General features: G+C 45.9%; 1 protein-coding gene across 3 annotated transcripts in view; it reads left to right on the top strand.

Annotated features, from left to right (window-relative positions):
* The window catches only part of ect2 (epithelial cell transforming 2), a 334,206-nt gene that overhangs the window by 102,039 nt on the left and 211,861 nt on the right, over positions 1–20,306 (top strand). For all 3 annotated transcript variants that reach the window (XM_077534330.1, XM_077534329.1, XM_077534331.1), the window contains exon 8: positions 13,463–13,536. In XM_077534330.1, coding sequence (XP_077390456.1) covers positions 13,463–13,536 — 74 coding nt within the window. The remainder of the gene's footprint in view (positions 1–13,462; positions 13,537–20,306) is intronic.

The raw sequence follows: 20,306 nt of genomic DNA, 5'->3' as shown, positions 1-20,306 counted from the left end.
CCTGACGCAGAAGTTTAACAGGGCCTTTACGTTATGACTTATCTTCCGTATCCATGCTTTAGCAAGCCTGTGACCGCCGCGGCTCCTCATCAGGCGCTAAACTCTCCACTCGTGAATCGATACTGCAAGTGCTGCTGCTCATGTCTGTATAAGTGACTCAGCCAATCACGTAACTGGCTCCGCCTCATGTCATTCGGCTGTAAAACGCCATTATGTAAAAGAAGACCATTGTGGAAAAGGACATTATGAAATAAAAACTGACTTTGTTAAACAACGTTTTATTATCTTATAAAACGTTTAAAATAAATTAAATGTCATTATTTTTAAAAATTATGATGTTAAAATAATCATTATGAAATATTTAATCAAAATAAAATATTTGTTACATATTAAAGAATAGCATTACACTTTTCATAATAATACTAACACCTCATTTTAAAATTTAATGGCCATAATTACATAATTGCCTGATATTTATCAAAAGAATAGTTATTTTAAAAAGGCCTTTTTATTTATTGAATTTTGACACTTTTGGGCTTCCATAGTTTGCAACTGTAACCTTTTTTGGGGTGAGTCAACAGTAGTTAAAAATGAGGAGGGCTGAACTCATAACGAAACCAGGAAATAGAGGACAACATGAAATTCCGACGTGCTGCAATACTGCTCTGTATATTTGTGCCGTTATTAGATGAAAGATATTTGCGAGCGTCAATGGAAGCTCATTCAACAGAGGTTTGTTCTACTCATCAGGAGCTACCTAGCACAAGAACATTCGTCAAATGTTGAAATTTAATGAACATTCCTTTTCCAAAACATTTAGATTTCCTTAGACAAATGTACATTTACTTTTATCATTTACATATATGCATTGCAACTGATCCCACTTGATTGTACAAAGGTACAAAACTTTAACAAGTAATTGGTATCAAAAAATATATTAATGCACTTTAATATTAAACGCGATTTATAAAGAAAGGAATTTTTTAAACCATTTACACATGTGCATATAAAAACAAAATTTAATCCCTGCCTACTACACCTTACAAACTAGGAGAGTGCTATTAAATGTGTAAAGAAGAAAGTATTCACGACAGGTAAATGTGTATACTTCATACATGAAACACACATACACATACAATACATACTGAAAATTCATGGAGTGCTTGAACAGTAGAATTCCATCATACTTTTTTGGAGTGAAGTTAATGACTAACATTAAATTGCACATTTTTTTTAAATAACCCCATTAAGGATTCATCTTCACAGAGCTGTATTTATTTCAAACAATATCTAAGGCAGCATTTTAACTCAACTCAACTCAACTTTATTTATATAGCGCTTTCAAACAGCCTGAACTGTCACAAAGCGCTTTACAGAAAGACAAAAAAACAAACATAACAAAAACATTAACACCAATACAATACAATCACAACAAATCAACATTCTTCCATCCCTACAAACGCTTTGATGTTTGAAGCAGTTTTTAGATGAAAGAGGACAGAATCAGTCTCCTTTCAGCAGTTGATCAGAGACGTGATCTCAGCATGCATGACGTCACACACATTTGCTACAAGCTAAGTTTGCTTATAAGCTAGCTCATAAACAAGCAGCTGCTGCGTTCGCGATGAGCACCATACACACAAAAAAGAATGGTCCAATTTTTCAAATCTGCATCACATTGCAAATCAATTATTTCTAGCTGGATTTCGACCGGCAGATCAGAAGCTTTAACTGTGAAATGTGAGCGAAAAACTGAAAATTCTGTCTCAAGTTCACCAAATACCTGAAAACTAGGGGTGTCAGGCAATAAATTTTTTTAATCGTAATTAATCGCATTACTTCAATCGTTAACTCACGATTAATCGCAACGTTTATTTCTGTTCTTAATGAACAATAAAATATTTTTTTTAGTTTTCATACTCTAACAAAAACAGAAAAAAATGTTAAACTAATAGAAATATGGCTGCATCTTTTAGTCATTGATACAGCAATTTCACAATTCATAAAATTGAGTTAAAATTAAAAAATGTCCTGAAAAAAAAAGTGTTATATTGATTTGTGTTCATCATTTTTCTGCCACTAGATGGCATGATTGCATTTTTAAAATATTGGTGACAGTTCAGTGAATTTTTCTTTTCATAATAATAGCAATGATGCAATCTAATCTTTAACATGTAACGTGAAATTCTGCACATTTTTTAAAATTGCAAAAATACAACTTGACCCCAGTCTCCACAAATATATGCATTATTAATAAATGCATTACTGCTAAATTTTGACTGGATGTCGCTGCTGCGTTGCGAGTGAAATTGTTACTTTCCAAGTAAGGGGCGGTCATTAATCGTGCGTTAAAAAAAATTAGTGGCGTTAAAGGAACTTTAAATTAACTCAAAATTAATGCACTAATTTTGACACCTCGACTGAAAACATTTCTCAAACTCCCACAATAATCCTGCAATCTTGTCTTTGTACCGTTTCACGTGCGCATCAGGTCTGGTCGCACACTCATCTCTCAGACGGGAAATGAGCAGGGTCGCCACTTGCCAGTTGCGTCTCCCACAAAGTCAGCTTCAACTTAAATGCATGTATGTTGTATTTTTTGCGGCCTTGCAACATTTTGTTCAGATTGTTCACGTGTTCAGTAATATCCACCGAAAATGCAACGTCCTGTAGCCATTCCTGAGATTGTAATTCCAACACCGGTTTTCCTTTTTTCTTCTGGAAGATGAATTTGATGCACAAGTATCCAAGATACCGACTGTTAAGGATGAACCAACGGTCACAGAGAAACTGGAGCTAGCTAATAAAGAAATAATTGCATTAAAACAAGAAAATAAACCACTAATAGAACAGAATGAGTGTTTAAAGAACATAATACAACAAAATGAAGGCATCTGATGACAGCTGTACATTTTTTGACAAAGAAATGCGGCAGTAGCAGCTGTTAATAGCCATGTTGCCTTATTGGTAGCAGCGCACCACAGCTATTGGTGTTGTTTTTATTCATTGCTTGCGCTTTGAAGCCTGCTGAAAAAGCAACGCTCGCTGGCACTGGGTAATACTGTAAGCAGGGCTCGACAGTGCGGGCATTTCAACTTTCAAGTGCGTACCAGTGAACAAAAATGGCGCTTGTGCGGTGCGAGTGCATTAATGCTCCCTCTGCACTATGTTTAAAACGTATTTCGCAAAGTCGCTGTGTCCTCCGCTGGCTCTCCCGTACTATCAACGAGAGTGTGCCGCCGTCCGCCGATTTAATGCAATAGTATTTGAGTGAAACATGACCCGCTGCAATGTGATTGGCTGGCTACTTCCTGATTGGCACAGCATATGTGTACACGCGCACCGCGTAGACTACAATTTACATACAAACATTTGTAATATGGCGCTTTTCAACCGGACCAGTTCCACACGGAAGCGGCATTTTTTGTCCCCGGATGTCTCCATGGGACTCTTTCGGGGCCGAGCGGTTCCGTTGTAACCGCTGTTTAGAACCCTTTCTCGCAGTGGTTCTGCAGCGCCGGTTGTCGGGGGACGAGAGGGGCCGTCGTCACCTGTCATCTGATTGACCGACAGCAACGCATTTTGCGCGAGAGAGCCAAAGGCGCCCGCCGGTCTTCACCAAAGTCATAAAAATACGGTATATACAATCAATATAATCATCTTTTACAACAACACTGAACTGTATTACAATTTAAAAGGTACTTGTGGATGGATTTGTAATGTTTGGGGATAAAAAAAAAATAATCGCCGCCGTGTGTTCCCATTAACTTGAATGAGAGCGCCAGCGGCAGACCTCTCGTGTGGAGTTAGAATCATGGCAAAACCCCGTAAAGACAAAAAACATGATCTGCGTACACAAAACCTGATCTGCGTACACAAAACCTGTTCTACGTATACAAAACCTGATCTACATACGCAAAACGTGTGCTCTACGTACACAAAACCTGATCTACGTACACAAAACCTGATCTACGTACACAAAACGTGATCTACGTACACAAAGAAGCATATCTTCAATTACAACAACAACAAAATGTTTTGCGTACGTAAAAAGCAATTCTACAATTACGGATACAACTCATGTGACTTTCAGCAGTGATATTCTGCCGAGCAGTTTTACGTGCCGAAAACCCATGATCCACAAACCCATGATTGCTTTGGACGAGAATTATCCGTAAGTACATGCGATGCCAATATAAAAACACTGTAGATTTATTTTAGTTAATTAGAACAATTAGATATTGTTGAATGTGCAACTAGCTACTAGCATTAAAAGGAGTATAGTTAGTTCAGTGAATTTTTCTTTTCATAATAATAGCAATGATGCAATCTAATCTTTAACATGTAACGTGAAATTCTGCACATTTTTTAAAATTGCAAAAATACAACTTGACCCCAGTCTCCACAAATATATGCATTATTAATAAATGCATTACTGCTAAATTTTGACTGATATTACATTGTTTATTTTATTTTCTAGTTTTACGACGACCTAAAGAGGGTAATGGTCAGAGTCCATTGTTCAAATTAACACAAAAGGAAAACAAAGTCTGCTTATTTGGAATGCCATTAATTCACTGTCTCGCTGGTGAAATCTAGAAGCTGCGGAGCGAGGAGAGCCGAGGAGCATCTTAAGGGGGGGAAAAAAAAAAAAAAAAAAAGTACAAAAAGCTCAAACGACTGATGAATGGTAACGATTTTTTGTTTTTAGGGCCTGAGCAGTGACCGCTGCGAGGTCCCTATTGTTTTTGTAAAAATTATTATTATTATTATTAGGGCCCGAGTAGCTACCGCTACGGCCGGCATGAAAAAAAAATACCCCACTTACGGTATTTTTACCAAAATTGTAAACGCGTTTCGCAATGCTTAATAACTCCCCGGTACATGCTTCAAAAAAATCCCAAACTTGACATGTATATTTTTGTGAAGGTCTGAAGGTATCTCTATGACAAAATTCAGTTATAAATACGGCACCACCTAGTCCTTGAGGCATAAAAAACCCAACCCCACTTACGGTATTTTGTACAAAACTTGTGAACTCATTGTAAGTATTATAACTAAGTCATTTATGAATATTCTTTTACTTTCCACTACTCAAGATGTTCACTGGTATCAAACCGATCCAAACATATGTACTTTTTTATTTTGTTTTATTTATTTTTGATAGCCTCTATGGACAATAAAAGCAACATCGTGCGTACGAGCGATGATGGGTATATATACTTTTGCAAAAAATACCAATCAGGTCAACTCATTCCCAAAAAATAAAAAAGGACACTGATTTTTGCAGATCTTAACGTTCACCAAAACCCATTGAGCTTGACACACACATCACACCTGGCAAAAAAATCCACATGTAAAGGTTTATCATGCCATGTTCAAAGAAATTTTGCTCCTAATGTGCCAGTACCCCATTGTGCGAGTACCCCAACGTGCAAGTACCCCAACGTGGCCCGGGCTGCGAGGGCCCTTTATAGCTGCTCGCAGCTCTAGTTCTTTCATTTTTGTTTTTAAGGTTATGGTTTGGAACAACATTTTCGAAAAATCACCGTTTTTTTATGTGGTAAAAGTTGTAAGATCCTGCGGTAGAGTATAAAAGAATTTTCAGGGGTAACTGCTTTGGCACAACAGCAGTGCATTTGGCGCGTCAGATTCAGCATGAGGGCCCCGGACTGCCATCATTTAGAAATAATGCGGACAAATGGAGCTGGTATCAAAGCTGAACGCAACTGCTCATGAATTCTTTGAATTTATTTATTTTACCATTATCATTATATTAATTGAAATATTATATGAAAATCGCAATATCGTTTATCGCAATAATTTATGGGGCGATTGATCGGCAAGCAAACTTTCTTATGGTGACAAGGCCAAAATCCGTGTCAAAATCGCGAAATAAATAAAATAGCTCTAATGGATTTCTTAGCGCCAGACATATGTAAGATGGCGGCCCTACGTGCCTCAGCAACAGGATGATGGTATCTACTATGTTCAACATTGAGCAAGACACCTCCCACTAAATGTTGGGCAACTCCCCTCTCTGTCCATTTTTAGAACTCGTCTGAAAAAAAACATTTTTATTCTTTCTCTTTTGACTCAGCATCAGACTTGGAATTGTATTACTGCTAAGCGGTAACGTGTGCTTAACTCTTCATCAGAATAATCACCAATGTCAAAGTCAAGCCCTGGATATTATTTTTTAAATGCGCTCAAAGGGCATCATGAAGGCAGCATTAGCCACAAACACAGAGTTAACCACATTGTTAAATATTTAGCGGCAGTCCTTAAGTGTGGTAATAACTTTAACATTAAGTTAACGGACGATTAAAGTTAACAGAGTTTGGGACAACAACATAACACTGCCGTTAAAGTTAACGGTCAGTTAAATCTACTTAACCAATGGTTAAAGATATAACCGAGTTTTGAACAACTGGGCTCTGGGTGATAGCACGGGATCCTGGAGCATAAGTAAGTTATTTGAAAAACCTTTCTGTGCGTGTGTGCGGTACTATTGGTATGCTGCATCAATGGCTATTGATGGCTATTCGCTGTCTAGCTGGTGAAATCTAGAAGCTTCGGAGCGAGGACAGCCGAGGAGCAGGTGAAGGAAAAAAAAAGTACTGACTTTTCATGAGCTAAACAAAATAATGTTCACATGAGTTAAGTTATACGAAATTATTGACTTGTTTTGAGAGCCACTGCTGTTGCAGGCAACCTGGAGCATAAGTAAGTCATTTGAAAAACCTTTCTGTGCGTGTGTGCGGTACCATTGGTATGCTGCATCAATGGCTATTGTAGGCTTGACAACTCAATATGTTAATAGTAAACATATGATGAAGATAAAGCGCCATTTAAGTGCATTAATGTTTTGATCAAATTGATTTTTCATGACTATGAACTGTTTTGGACACTCTGGTGAAGAGAGGGGCGGAGCTGTCAACTGATCACCACCTGGTGGTGTGTTGGCTCCGTTGGTGGGGGAAGATGCCGGTCCGACCTGGCAGACCCAAACGTATTGTGAGGGTGTGCTGGGAACGTCTGGCGGAATCCTCTGTCAGAAAGAGATTCAACACCAACCTCTGGCAGACCTTCCTTGTCCCGGGAGAGGCGGGGGACATTGAGTCCGAATGGGCTTTGTTCCGCTCCTCCATTGTTGAGGTGGCCGATCGAAGCTGTGGCCGTAAGGTGGTCGGTGTCTGTCGCGGTGGCAATCCTCAAACAAAGGGATGCCGTCAGGCTGAAGAAGGAGTCCTATCGGGCCTTTTTGGCCCGTGGGACTGTGGAGGCAGCTGACAGGTACCGGCTGGCCAAGCGGAACGCGGCTTTGGCGGTTGCTGAGGCCAAAACTCGGACATGGGAGGAGTTCGGTGAGGCCATGGAAAACGACTTCCGGACGGCTTCGAGGAAATTCTGTTCCACCATGTGGCGTGTAAGGAGGGGAAAGCAGTGCACCATTAACACTGTGTATAGTGGCGATGGGGTGCTGCTGACCTCGACTCGGGACGTCGTGAATCCGTGGGGGGAATACTTCGAAGACCTCCACAATTTCACCGACTTGTGTTCCTTTGAGGAAGCAGAGTCTGGGAACTCTGAGGTGAGCTCTCCTATCTCTGGGGTCGAAGTCACTGAGGTGGTTGGAAAGCTCCTCGGTGGCAGAGCCCCGGGGGTGGATGAGATCCGCCCGGAGTTCCAAAAAACTGTGGATGTTGTGGGGCTGTGATGGTTGACACGCCTCTACAAAATCGCGGGGACAGTGCCTCTGGATTGGTAGACTGGGGTGGTGGTAGGGTGTGTGCAACTATAGAGGGATCACACTCCTCAGCCTCCCTGGGTAAGGTCTATTCAGGGGTGCTGGAGAGGAGGGTCCGTCGGGAAGTTGAATCTCGGATTCAAGAGGAGCAGTGTGGTTTTCGTCCTGGTCGTGGAACAGTGGACCAGCTCTACACCCTCAGCAGGATCCTCGAGGGTACATGGGAGTTCGCTCAACCAGTCCACATGTGTTTTGTGGATTTGGAGAAGGCGTTCGACCGTGTCCCTCGGCGAGTCCTGTGGGGGGTGCTTCGGGAGTACGGGGTTCTGAGCCCCCTGATACGGGCTGTTCGGTCCCTGTACGACGGTTGCCAGAGTTTGGTCCGCATTGCCGGCAGTAAGTCGGATTCGTTTCCAGTGAGGGTTGGACGCCAAGGTTGCCCTTTGTCACAGATCCTGTTCATAACTTTTATAGACAGAATTTCTACGCGCAGCCGAGGCGTTGAGGGGGTCCGGTTTGGTGGCCTCAGCATTGCATCTCTGCTTTTTTGCAGATGATGTGGTGCTGTAGGCTTCATCAAGCCGTGATCTCCAACTCTCACTGGAGCGGTTCGCAGCCGAGTGTGAAGCGGTTGGGATGAGGATCAGCACCTCCAAATCCGAGACAATGGTCCTCAGTCGGAAAAGGGTGGGGTGTCCTCTCCGGGTCGGGGGTGAGATCCTGCCACAAGTGGATGAGTTCAAGTATCTTGGTGTCTTGTTCACAAATGAGGGCAGGATGGAGCTGGAGATCGACATCGGATCGGTGCAGCGTCTGCAGTAAAATGGATTCTGTATCGGTCCGTCGTGGTGAAGAAAGAACTGAGCTAAAAAGCAAAGCTCTCGATTTACCAGTTGATCTACATTCCAACCTTCACCTATGGTCACGAGCTGTGGGTAGGTGACCGAAAGAACAAGATCCCAGATACAAGCGACCGAAATGAGTTTCCTCCGCAGGGTGTCCGGGCTCTCCCTTAGAGATAGGGTGAGAAACTCGGTCATCCGGGAGGGACTCAGAGTCGAGCCACTGCTCTTCCGTGTTGAGAGGAGCCAGCTGAGGTGGCTCGGACATCTGGTTCGGACGCCTCCGGGACGCCTCCCTGCAGAGGTCTTCCGGGCATGTCCCACCGGCGGGAGGCCCCGGGGACGACCCAGGACACGCTGGAGAGACTATGTCTCTCGGCTGGCCTGGGAACGCCTTGGAATCCTGCCGGTGGAGCTGGTTGAAGTGGCTGGGGAGAGGGAAGTCTGGGTTTCCCTCCTAAAGCTGCTGCCCCCGCGACCCGACCTCACATAAGCGGTAGAAGATAGATGGATGGATGGATGACTATGAAGTGATTTTCTGGAAAAGTGCAGTAAGTAAGCGATTAGAGTTTATTCAGGGCTAATACTAATTGCGATTGTTGATTGTTTAGCACAGGCTAATTTTGTTGGTGTTTGTGTAATATGTGCATGTGTATTTCTATCCACTAAACAACCTTAGTGGAAAAAGAAAAAAGAAAAAAAATACTTTTGGGCGAGCAGGGCTATTAGTCGATTAAGTCGGGCACCTCAAATTAGAAGGAACAGTTTATTTGATGTCAGTCCACAGCCGCTGTGACTTGTCAAGAAAGCTACACACATTCATGTAACATGCCGCATGAACAAAGGCTAACTTCAAAATAAAGCTCAAGAAAGAATACATTGATGCCATCCATGCAATAGCCTTAGTCTGCTTTTTTTTTAATTTTTTTTTATAGAGCTCAGAATTGTTCATTCGGTAGTCTTACCGATTCAACGTCTTATCATCGTTGCTCTCTTTTTTGTGTGTGTGTGTGTGTGTGTGGGGTGTGTGTGTTTGGGTGTGCGTGCGTGTGCGTGCATGCGTTTGTGTGCGTGCGTTTGCATGCGTGTGTGCATGTGTGTACAAATACGTATAAATTTATACTCATTAATTCACCTAAAACCTTATAAAAATCCCGTTACCCTTCACCTTAACCAGGTACTTCAAAGTCTCGCCAGAGTCGTGAAGTTCAAATGGTCAGGAGACCAGAGAAAAGGTCAAAAAAGATAAAGAAAGATAAATCAAACCCCAGACACTTCCTGCCTTCCCCATGGTTACAGAATCAGAGTCTTACGCTGACCCCAGAAGCCTCTAAATTCCAACAAATTAACGAGATCTCAAGAGTCCGGAGGAAAAACTAAAGAGAGGAAGGAGGGAAGGATCGATGAGGCAGAGTGAGATCCATGGAAACCAGTACATCCAATCCATCAAAGTGAAATCTAGCACCAACCAAACCCCTCCTGCGTGGTTACAAAACCAGAGTCTTATACCAACCCCAGAAACCTCAAACTTCAAATAAATTGAGATCTCAAGTGACCAGAGGAAAAACATAAGAGAGGAAGGAGGGAGGGATAGATAAAGCAAAGTGAGATCCACAGACACCAGCACCCACTGATTCAACGGGCTGTGGGAGGGAGTGGCGAATTCTGTTTGAGTTTCAGTAGATGCTGGTGTGATGGAACTGGCATGTATAAGGACTGCCACCAAAGAAAGAAGCCGTCAACCGCGGCCCAGCAAAGCGAGCACCGCCCCCCCCCCCCCACACCCCCCGGAATCCCCCAGGCCGCGGCAGCACCAAGGCCACCCCCACGCCACCCGAGCGGACACCGGTCGGCGAGCCGACCCAGACGCCCGGAACACCCCCGCCCCAGCCCCGGCCCACACCTCCGAGCCCAAGGCCGCAGAACGAGGCCTGGCGGGCCCCCACAGTGCCCCACCGGTCCCCAGCCCCCGCCCCCCCACGACCCCACCCAAACCCGCCACCCACCACGACCCAGGCCCCGCCACCCCTCGGCCCCCAAACCCCCGAACACACCCCGACCCCCAACAGCCACCCCCCCCCACCCGCCCATCTGGCACCCAACAGGCGGAGAGGGCCAGCGCAGCAGGGCCACCGGACAGCCCACCGGCCACCAGAGCCCGCCCGGGGCGCCAGGAGTTCCACCGGAGCGGGGCAGGCCCCAAACCCCCGCCCGGCCCCCGGAGCCCGACGCCCGGGCCGGGGAGGGAGCCCCAGGCCCAGGGAGAGGGAGGGGGCGGGGTCTGCTTTAGGTCTGCTTTTTTTTTGTAGTTGGCCTGCATGGTGGCGTGACCAGCTGAATGCTAGCTTGACTTGTCTTTTGCACATTTTGGCTTATCGTAGTTTTTAATTGCCATTATACGCCAACATCAACACATCACCATCCTCACATCATACCAATTGCTAATTTAGGGTGCTAAGAAACTAGTTTATTCCGCCATCGTGTGATTCGGCACAAGTATCTGGTTTTTGCGGCTAGTCGCTTGCTGCTAGCAGTGAGTGCACAGCGAGCTGCTTTAAAAGTAGCGGTAGTCCGACAACTATGGCTTTGCTTTCTTTCTTTGCCTCTTTTTAAATGATGTAAACATAGGATTCATTCACTCTCCATTTAGAGGAGCATGTGCCTTAAAATGCAGTTTGAGGTCTTTTTCTTTCTTAAAAAAAGAAACAAAAAAAAGATCATTAGAACGTCGTCCTCATTTTGTTTATAAAACATTTATTTTTCTGAACATTCATCTGAATATGTCAAATATGGCTTGTGTTCCTACATTCTAAATGGACATATTTGACAGTTTGAGTTGAATTCTGTTATTTAATGGGGACAAGTATTTTAAAAAAGGAAGTCAAAGTTCTATTTATCTCTCTCTTTTTTTTTTTGCTGATCCGCAAAATTATTTGATCCATGATTCAAATCCATGATCTGATCCGAACCTTCAGTTTTTTTTAATCCATTGCATATGAATAAAAATGAGTGTTGTAAAACAGTGCATCACAATACATAAACTAAAACTGGATCAATAATCGAATCGCAGCAATATAATTGTATCGGGAGGTGTCCAAAGATTTCCACCCCTAAATAACCCTACTTATACTGTGCTGAAATTCTCCACTGGTCTGGAATCGTTGCAGTTTATTTTATAGCAGCCATCCTCGTATACCATGACATTGCTAAAATCTGGGATTTGGTTACAAACAATCAGAGCATGCATGAGTGCTTCTCGGATATATTGGATTTAATAAAAATATTGGATTTAATAAAAAAAAAAAAAAAGTCTCTTTGGTGCTCTTCAGTGGAGGGATCTGCAAAGCACTTCCAAAAAAGTGAGAACTGGGGCACTTAAAGGTGTTGCAAGTAAAAGACCTTTATTCAAACATTAGAGGTGTGCTAAGTTTCTTTTTTCTGAATATTTTTTTACTTCCAACCCCTCAAAATGTTCAGTGGCTTCAGACCTATCCATACATGTATAGTTTTTATTTATTTTTTTATTTTAGATGCTCTCTATGGACAATAAAAGCAATATTGTCCTAAGAGCAAATCTAACTCATCCATCCATCCATCCATCCATCCATACATACATACCATACATACATTCATACATTCATACATTCATTCATTCATTCATTCATTCATTCATTCATTCATTTATTTTCTTGACCGCTTATTCCTCACAAGGTTTGCGGGGGGTGCTGGAGCCTATTTGAGCTGGCTCTGGGCAGTAGGCGGGGTACACCCTGAACTGGTTGCCAGCCATTTGCAGGGCACACAGAGACGAATAACCATCCACACTCACAATCACACCTAGGGACAATTTTGGAGCGCCCAATTAACCTGCCATGCATGTCTTTGGAATGTGGGAGGTGACAACTATGATCTATCAATAATATAGAAAACAAATTCAAATTGGAACATTCAATATGATCAAATTAGGGCCTTGAATGTTAATAAATCAAAACAAAATTTTTTGGAACACTCATTTTTTTTGGAAAATGGCAATTTGAATTTCTTTTACGACACTGGTTCAATTTGAGCCCAAGGTTTGGCACCGTGTGATAACAAAGTCATTTCTGATTTTTTATTATTATTATTATTTTTTTAAATGAAACTTTTGACCCCTCAAAATGTTCAGTGGCTTCAGACCTATTCATACATGTATATTTATTTTATTTATTTTTTTTATTTTAGATGCCCTCTATGGACAATAAAAGCAATATTGTCCTAAGAGCAAATTTAACGAGAGCTGTGAGCAGCTATAAAGGGCCCTCGCAGCCCGGGCCACGTTGGGGTACTTGCACGTTGGGGTACTGGCACAATGGAAGCAGAATTTCTTTGAAAATGGCATGATAAACCTTTACATTTGGATTTTTTATTATTATTTTTTGCCAGGTGTGATGATTGTGTCAAGCTCAATGGGTTTTGGCGATTAAGATCTGCAAAAATCGTCATTTTTTATTTTTAGGCAATGAGTTGCCCTGATTGGTATTTTTTGTAAAAGTATATATACACATCATCACTCGTACTCATTGCACAATGTTGCCTTTATTGTCCATAGAGGCTATCAAAAAAATAATAATTGCCAGTGAAGATTTTTGAGTGGTGGAAAGTAAAATAATATTCATAAATGACTTAGTTATCACACTTAGAGTACAATTTTTGTAAAAATACCGTAAGTGGGGTATTTTTTATTTACTTATTTTTTTATGTCTCAAGGGATAGGTGGCGCTGCATATATAACTGAAGGTTATATATGAACCAGCAACCCCCTACAGCACCGGAAAATAGAGATGTAATAAATAAAGACAAAGCCACTGTTTAATATGTTAATTTGTTTTAGGTGGCCGTGTCTATGGGGATTCCCATACTGACTCCGTCATGGATATACAAAGCTTGGGAGCGAAGAAATGACAAGTAAGTCCACAATTATTATTTTTTTTCATTTTTTTTTTTTCATATTTAATACACTAACTTGCAGAGATGGGTGTTCCGTCAAACCGTTAATGACAGTCACCCTTTTTGCCAACTTCAAAAACATTGATGAACTAAGCATTGACAGAAGGGGGTTTTCGTATGTCAATGTAATCATCAGTCTGTCACTGAGTCAATAAATTTGTCAATGACGCTCACTCATCGTTTGAAATGTGTCCCAATCAGAGTTGGGAATAAACACTATGCAATCAAGTTATGCAATAAACATGATGCAAAAAACCCACCTGAAAAACTCACTAATTTCAACCTGACTCTCAGAGTCATTGCATTAAGTGAAATGCATTAAATGGACACAATCTTGCTCAAAAGATTCATGGTGCATGCAGGAACACACTTAAAAAGCAGTGATTTTGATTAAATGGTTAAATATTAATAGATGTTTGTCACTTTGCTTTTTCTGAAAATTGATCATGGTGACAATCTCTGTGATTGGCTGTGTTAGACAAGGAAACCCAAATCAGTTGTTACATTTTGTTTCCCTTCCAGTAACCTGCCGGAGCACATTTTTTCCCTATTTCGATAAAAATTATATCAAAACACAAATAAAAGTTCAGCAAATTGTCCTTATCTTATTATTTACTAAGGAGACAAAGGTTCCATGTCAACATTAACGGTGGCCTGATGGCCCGTGGCCACCACATGACGTGACTGTGTCAGTCCATCTGAAGCCATGATAATGGCCCCGAGTCACCATTGACTTCTTTGGCCAAGTGAATTTAATATATATTTTTTTATTTTTACACTCCAATTAATTACGCTTTCCATTACCAGAAGCTGCAGTATAGGTTGAAATTTTTGAGCAAGTTACTTTATTTCTGTCTTCCAATAAATAGTGAATGTGCAGATTTTTGCTGAGCATCCATATAAGGTAATCCGCCAAAAGAAGAAGACGACGACGAAGAAGAAGAAAAAGAAGAAAACAAATGAAGATAAAGACACTTACAGGTCGAACAAAATAAGACCCAAAAGCAATCAAACAGACATGCATGCAAGTGGTCGTTTGTGCCGTCCTAAGCTAGCAGTTGGTATGGCAAACAACATCCCGACTAGCACACAACATCAAGGCAGCTGATGCCCTTCACTTTGATGGGCCGGGGCAGGAGAAGCAGACTGGTGTCATGATCGGTCTGCGGGGTTCAGTGAACCAATGCCCCCCCACCGATGACCGCCCCTGGCGACGCCACCAGCTGAAGGCGCCATGTAACCGGCAACAGCCGCTGCCGGTAAATGAGCGGCCACCGCAGCGGAAATGCGCCGCTCCCACTAGGACAGCAGGCCATTTCATTCTCCAAGGCGCCGCTACGGCGGCGTCCTCCATAACGCCATGTCTAGTCAATCTGCTGCTATTTTCGTGTCGTTAACGGAATAAAGCGAAACCCTGCGCTTTGATAGCGGCCGAGTCCGTTCGGGGGCGAAGCGCATGACACAGCGGCCCTAAGTAGACGTTTGTGCCGTCATAAGCTAGCAGTTGGTATGACCCACGGTACCTCAGCGAGCCAGTGATGCGCTCATCAAAGCCGAAATAGTGAGACAATCCAAGCTAGGAGAGGATACGAAATCATTCGTACGGTCTCTGCCAGCCCGCATGGTGAAATCCTGCAATCGCGGCAGGGGGATATCAATACGTCTCACAACTACACGCCCGTACACAACGGAAGCAACAGCATCGGGTGCGACACCGCAACCTAGGCGGGTGTCGGGACACCATGCTAACCCTCAGCTACCGCAAATCGAAACAACGGGTTGCTGACACACCACGTAGGCCACAACTCAGGTTGTGCTGGCACAAGCTAGCAGAGTGCACGATAACCAATGCCGCAAGCCGCAAACATCAAGGCGGTGTCAGCTCCCAGCCATCCACTGAGTAGCGTGGCGCCACAATTTAGAAGAGGAGACGAAAATGCCTTACCTTCCCTGGCAAGCTCTTTTCAGCACAGTAAAAGGCAGTAAAAGGCAGCACGATATCGAGATGAATTCTCGTGATATTTGTGAGTTCACAAACTCCCGAGAATACATCTTGTACCGAGCCCGTTGATTTCCACCAGTGGTTCGGACCACTCACAGAGCGACATTATGTTTGAGGTGGGACATGCAGCTGTGATGAAACCAGGAAGCCAACACCGACGCCGGGGCAAACAACCCTAACATGGACGAATGGACACTACAATTAAAATCTGTTCTTGCAGAATTGCTCACCATTTCCTTGTTTAATGTTGAACAGCGAGAGGTGCTTCGTGCATTTTTAGCTGGTAAGATGTTCATGTTCCCCAACCCCACAAGAAACAAGATGACATTTTCATCCATGATTGGTCAAAACAAACGTGTACAATGCCGCATCGTCCAATCAGCTCAAAGTATTGTACAGAATGTCCCGCCTTTCCCGAGCAAATGATCGTGGAACAATCCCAGATTGATATTGTGGAGAAACATCTTGAGTAAATCACAATATCAATCTGGCTATTGCGAGGTTACCAGCCCCTCCCAACCTGAGAAAACGAGCTGTTTGCAATCTTTGACATCATAAGGTACGGACACACCCCCGTACGGCCTCCGCGGACTAAACGCATGCCCACTTTCTCTGAGACCCCAATGGGATAGTATCAGTAAACATTCCATCCAAATGAATTCAAAGCAATCAATTATCCTTCACATTTGCAATGCCAAAGTTCAATGACAATTGGCTGACTTAAAATCCCAGAAAGGTTCTGGCTGACACTTGTGTAAACGAAAGTTATGAATGTAACTACGGTTCTATGAGTCCCGAACGACCGCCAGGTGGCGGTGCTATGACCAGCACGGAATTCCCCTTGTCATCGAGTAAGAATGACAAAATATGCCTGTCAATGGCTCCGGCCGACGTAATCCCGTGTATAAAAGGGAACGTCGCCAGAACACATCCTCTAGAACCTTTCTCGCGCAAACCAGCACGAGGGTTCTGAGTGACAAGCAATGCTGGCAGGCCTTCGGGACTCATAGAACCGTAGTTACATTCGTAACTTTCGTTCTATTTCGTCCCTCCCGACCGCCAGGTGGCGGTGCTGTAACCAGCACGGAACGCCGAATACCAGCGATGTCACGAAAACCCTGCAAAGACTACCCCCCAACGGGGCCTCCGCAGGACTCCGAACCACGTCCCATGGATGAGGAGAGTTGACATCCAAGCCGCAGAACCTTGAGAACGTGCAGGGCGACGACCAAGAGGCAGCCGCACAGATGTCCTCCAAGGGCACACCCCTCAGAGCAGCCCACGACGCAGACACACCCCTGGTAGAGTGACTGCGCACCGTTGTCAGAAGGGACCAACCAGAGACTGTAAAATTGTCAAATCACATTTCCGATCCATTGAGAGAGGCGTTGCTTGAGTGTAGAAGAGGCACGTCTCCTATGTACGACAGATTGCCGGCCAAACCGCCGGCAGTGCAGCAACAGGTCCCGACCCTCATCAGTCCAACACCCACACACAGGCGGAGACGCCGTTAATCGGGCTGCAAACCCACCAAACCCGTTAACCGGGCGGAGAGCCCGGGTCGGAGGGGCAGAGACCTCGGTGGAGGGTGAACCTCAACTGGGCTGGCCCACAAAGGGCCACGAACAGCACCCCAGACGGACCCTCAGAAAGGTCAGACAAATTACGGGGAGAGGCAGCTCCCGCAGAGCAAACCAGAGGGGACAGCGAATGGACTCCACAGAAGCCAAGAGAGCGACAGCCACCCTGCCGCAGCGACTCCACAGGTCGCTCACCACCTCCCGCTGCATCCACAGGGCTGACGATGCACCATCCTGACGAATGATGTGGCGCACGGAGCAACCGTAAAGCCACTAGACACTCGGAGACGCCGACGCCAACTCAGCGGCGGGTGGAGACGAACCACCCAGCCTTGCAGTGGCCGCAGTGACCGCAGGGCCAGGGGAAAAAAAACGCCGTCAGGTGCCCTAGCGTGCACCATTGTCGCAGGAGAAGGACAGAAGGCCGCCTCCTGTCGGCCCGGAAGAGGGAGACGAAGTGCAGAACAACATCCCCCACTGCGAGATCGGCCAAGCATCAAAGGATGTGGCGTCCAACGACATCCCAAGCGACAGTCGCTTTCGCGACACCTGTGAACACTGTGGGAGACAATGACTTTCCAAAAGCCAGCCCCGCAGTCCCTTGCGCTGAGCCGCAATCGGGACGAGGAAGAAAACGTCCATCCCCTCAATGACAGTGAACCACTCCATCGATCGTATGCAGCACCACAGACGTAGGCATCCACGGGATGAAATGGAGAATCCATGGCAGCCTGCAATCGGCGCGCAGCCAGTGAGCGCGTGTCGGTATGCTGCTATTTTCGTCCGGGAGAGGAGGCTCGAACCGTCCCGTCACCGACGGGATCAAACGGAGACTCTTTAGCAGCCCCAAATCGACGCGCACCCCGGGACAAAATGGAGAATCCATGGCAGTCCTCAATCGATGCGCAGCCAGTGAGTGCGCGCCGGTATGCCGCTATCTCCGTCCGGGATAGGAGGCGCAAACCGCCCCCGCCACCAACGGGATCAAACGGAGACTCCTTAGCTGCCCTCAGTCGGCGCGCAGTAAGTGAGTGCGCGGCGGTACGCTGCCAACACCGTCTGGGACAGGAGGCGAGAACTGCGCCGTTACCAACGGCATCAACTGGAGAAGCCATAGCAGCCCTGAAGTGATACGCAGTCAGTGAGTACGCGTCGATCTACTGCTACCTTTGTCTGGGAGTAGGAGGCGAGAACCGCCCCGTCACCAGCGGCACCAAACGGAGAAGAAATTCCTGAGACCGCAATGGAGACGACACCTCGGCGACATCGTCCACATGGGATGGCAACCAGCGGGTTGCATCCGGCACGGCCACCCCTGCCGCGAATGACGTCTCCGCAGAGGCCTGACAAGCGGAAGGGGTTTGATCACCCCAATGAGCTTATTCCACCCTCCCAGTCGCCACCAAGTTGCAAAATTGCAACGAAAAGTTATAATCAGCCCGAACATTCCTTTGACCCTCCCAAGGCCAGGAGCCGCAAGAGAAGCAGATCTGCGGTGTGCCCTGCCCCCCCAGGTGGTCGGGTCCTGGCTCCACCGGGGATGGTGCTTCCTTCCCAGGAGCAACATCAGCTGCCGTCGAGGCAGGAGGACGGACTTCCGACATCACTGCACGACAGTCAAGACAGCGGTCGGCGCGGCCATCTATGGATCAGAAGGGCTGACATAGTGCTGACATCCAGCGGCATCCCCCATAGCAGCCATCAATCTACGTACAGGGAGTGTACACCGTCAACTGGCTGCTATCGTCGTATAGGAGAGGAGGCGGCAACCCGCTCCGTCCCTAACGGTAGCAAAGTGAAGCTCTACGCAGCGAGGGCGGCAGACGTCGTGTAGGGAGCAGCAGATTCCATGCGGGAAAGGAGGCAGCAACCAGACCCATCACACACGAAACCACAACGAAGCCCTGCGCAGTGAAGGCGGCAGACTCCGTGTAGGCGGCCGAATTCCCGTAGAGAGTGGCCGAACTCGTGAGGGAGAGGAGGCAGTAACCAGTCTCGTCACCAACTGAACAAAACCAAGCTCCGCGCACGGACAACGACAGAAGTCACGTTGATCACGGCAGACTTCGTGCGGGAGAGGAGGCTGCACCTAGCTCCTTCCCCCGCGGAACAAAACGAAGATCCGCACATGGAGAACCGTAGACTCCGTGTAGAGCGGCTGACTCCGTGGGGGAGAAGGGGCGGCCACCAGCCCCGTCACCAATAGTACAAGACAAACAAGTTCCGTGCATGCAGACGAAGAGCCGCGTATGGAGAGCGGTAGACCCCGTGTGGAGAGCGGCCGACGCTGTGTGGGAGAGGAGGCTGCACCTAGCCTCATCCTCAACAGACTCGCTCCCAGCCACTTTGCAGTCCGAACAAAACAAAACCACAAATCAATCAATTGAACATGCACTTGGTCGCTTGTGCCGCCAAAAGTTGACAATGGCACTGAAGCTCCGTGCATGGAGCGCGGCAGACTTTGTGTGAAGAGCGGCAGACCCAATGTGGGAGATGGAGGCGGGCCCTGGCCTCGCCCTTGCCCCCTTACAGGTCAAACAAAATGAGACCCAAAAGCAATCAAACAGACATGCATGCATGTGGTCGTTTGTGCCGTCCTAAGCTAGCAGTTGGTATGGCAAACAACATCCCGACTAGCACACAACATCAAGGCAGCTGATGCCCTTCACTTTGATGGGCTGGGGCAGGAGAAGCAGACTGGTGCCATGATCGGTCTGCGCGGGGCAGTGAACCAATGCCCCCCCACCGATGACCGCCCCTGGCGACGCCACCAGCTGAAAGCGCCATGTAACCGGCAACAGCCGCTGCCGGTAAATGAGCGGCCACCGCAGCGGAAATGCGGCGCTCCCACTAGGACAGCAGTCCATTTCATCCTCCAAGGCGCCGCTACGGCGGCGTCCTCCATAACGCCATGTCTAGTCAATCTGCTGCTATTTTCGTGTCGTTAACGGAATAAAGCGAAACCCTGCGCTTTGATAGCGGCCGAGTCCGTTCGGGGGCGAAGCGCATCACACAGCGGCCCTAAGTAGGCGTTTGTGCCGTCATAAGTTGGTATGTTGGTATGCAGTTGGTATGACCCACGGTACCTCACCTAGCCAAGCGCATCAAAGCCGAAATAGTGAGACAATCCAAGCTAGGAGAGGATA

Source organism: Festucalex cinctus, chromosome 10 (assembly GCF_051991245.1).
Source record: "Festucalex cinctus isolate MCC-2025b chromosome 10, RoL_Fcin_1.0, whole genome shotgun sequence".
Lineage (NCBI taxonomy): Eukaryota > Metazoa > Chordata > Actinopteri > Syngnathiformes > Syngnathidae > Festucalex > Festucalex cinctus.
This window is presented reverse-complemented; position numbering and strand designations above follow the sequence as displayed.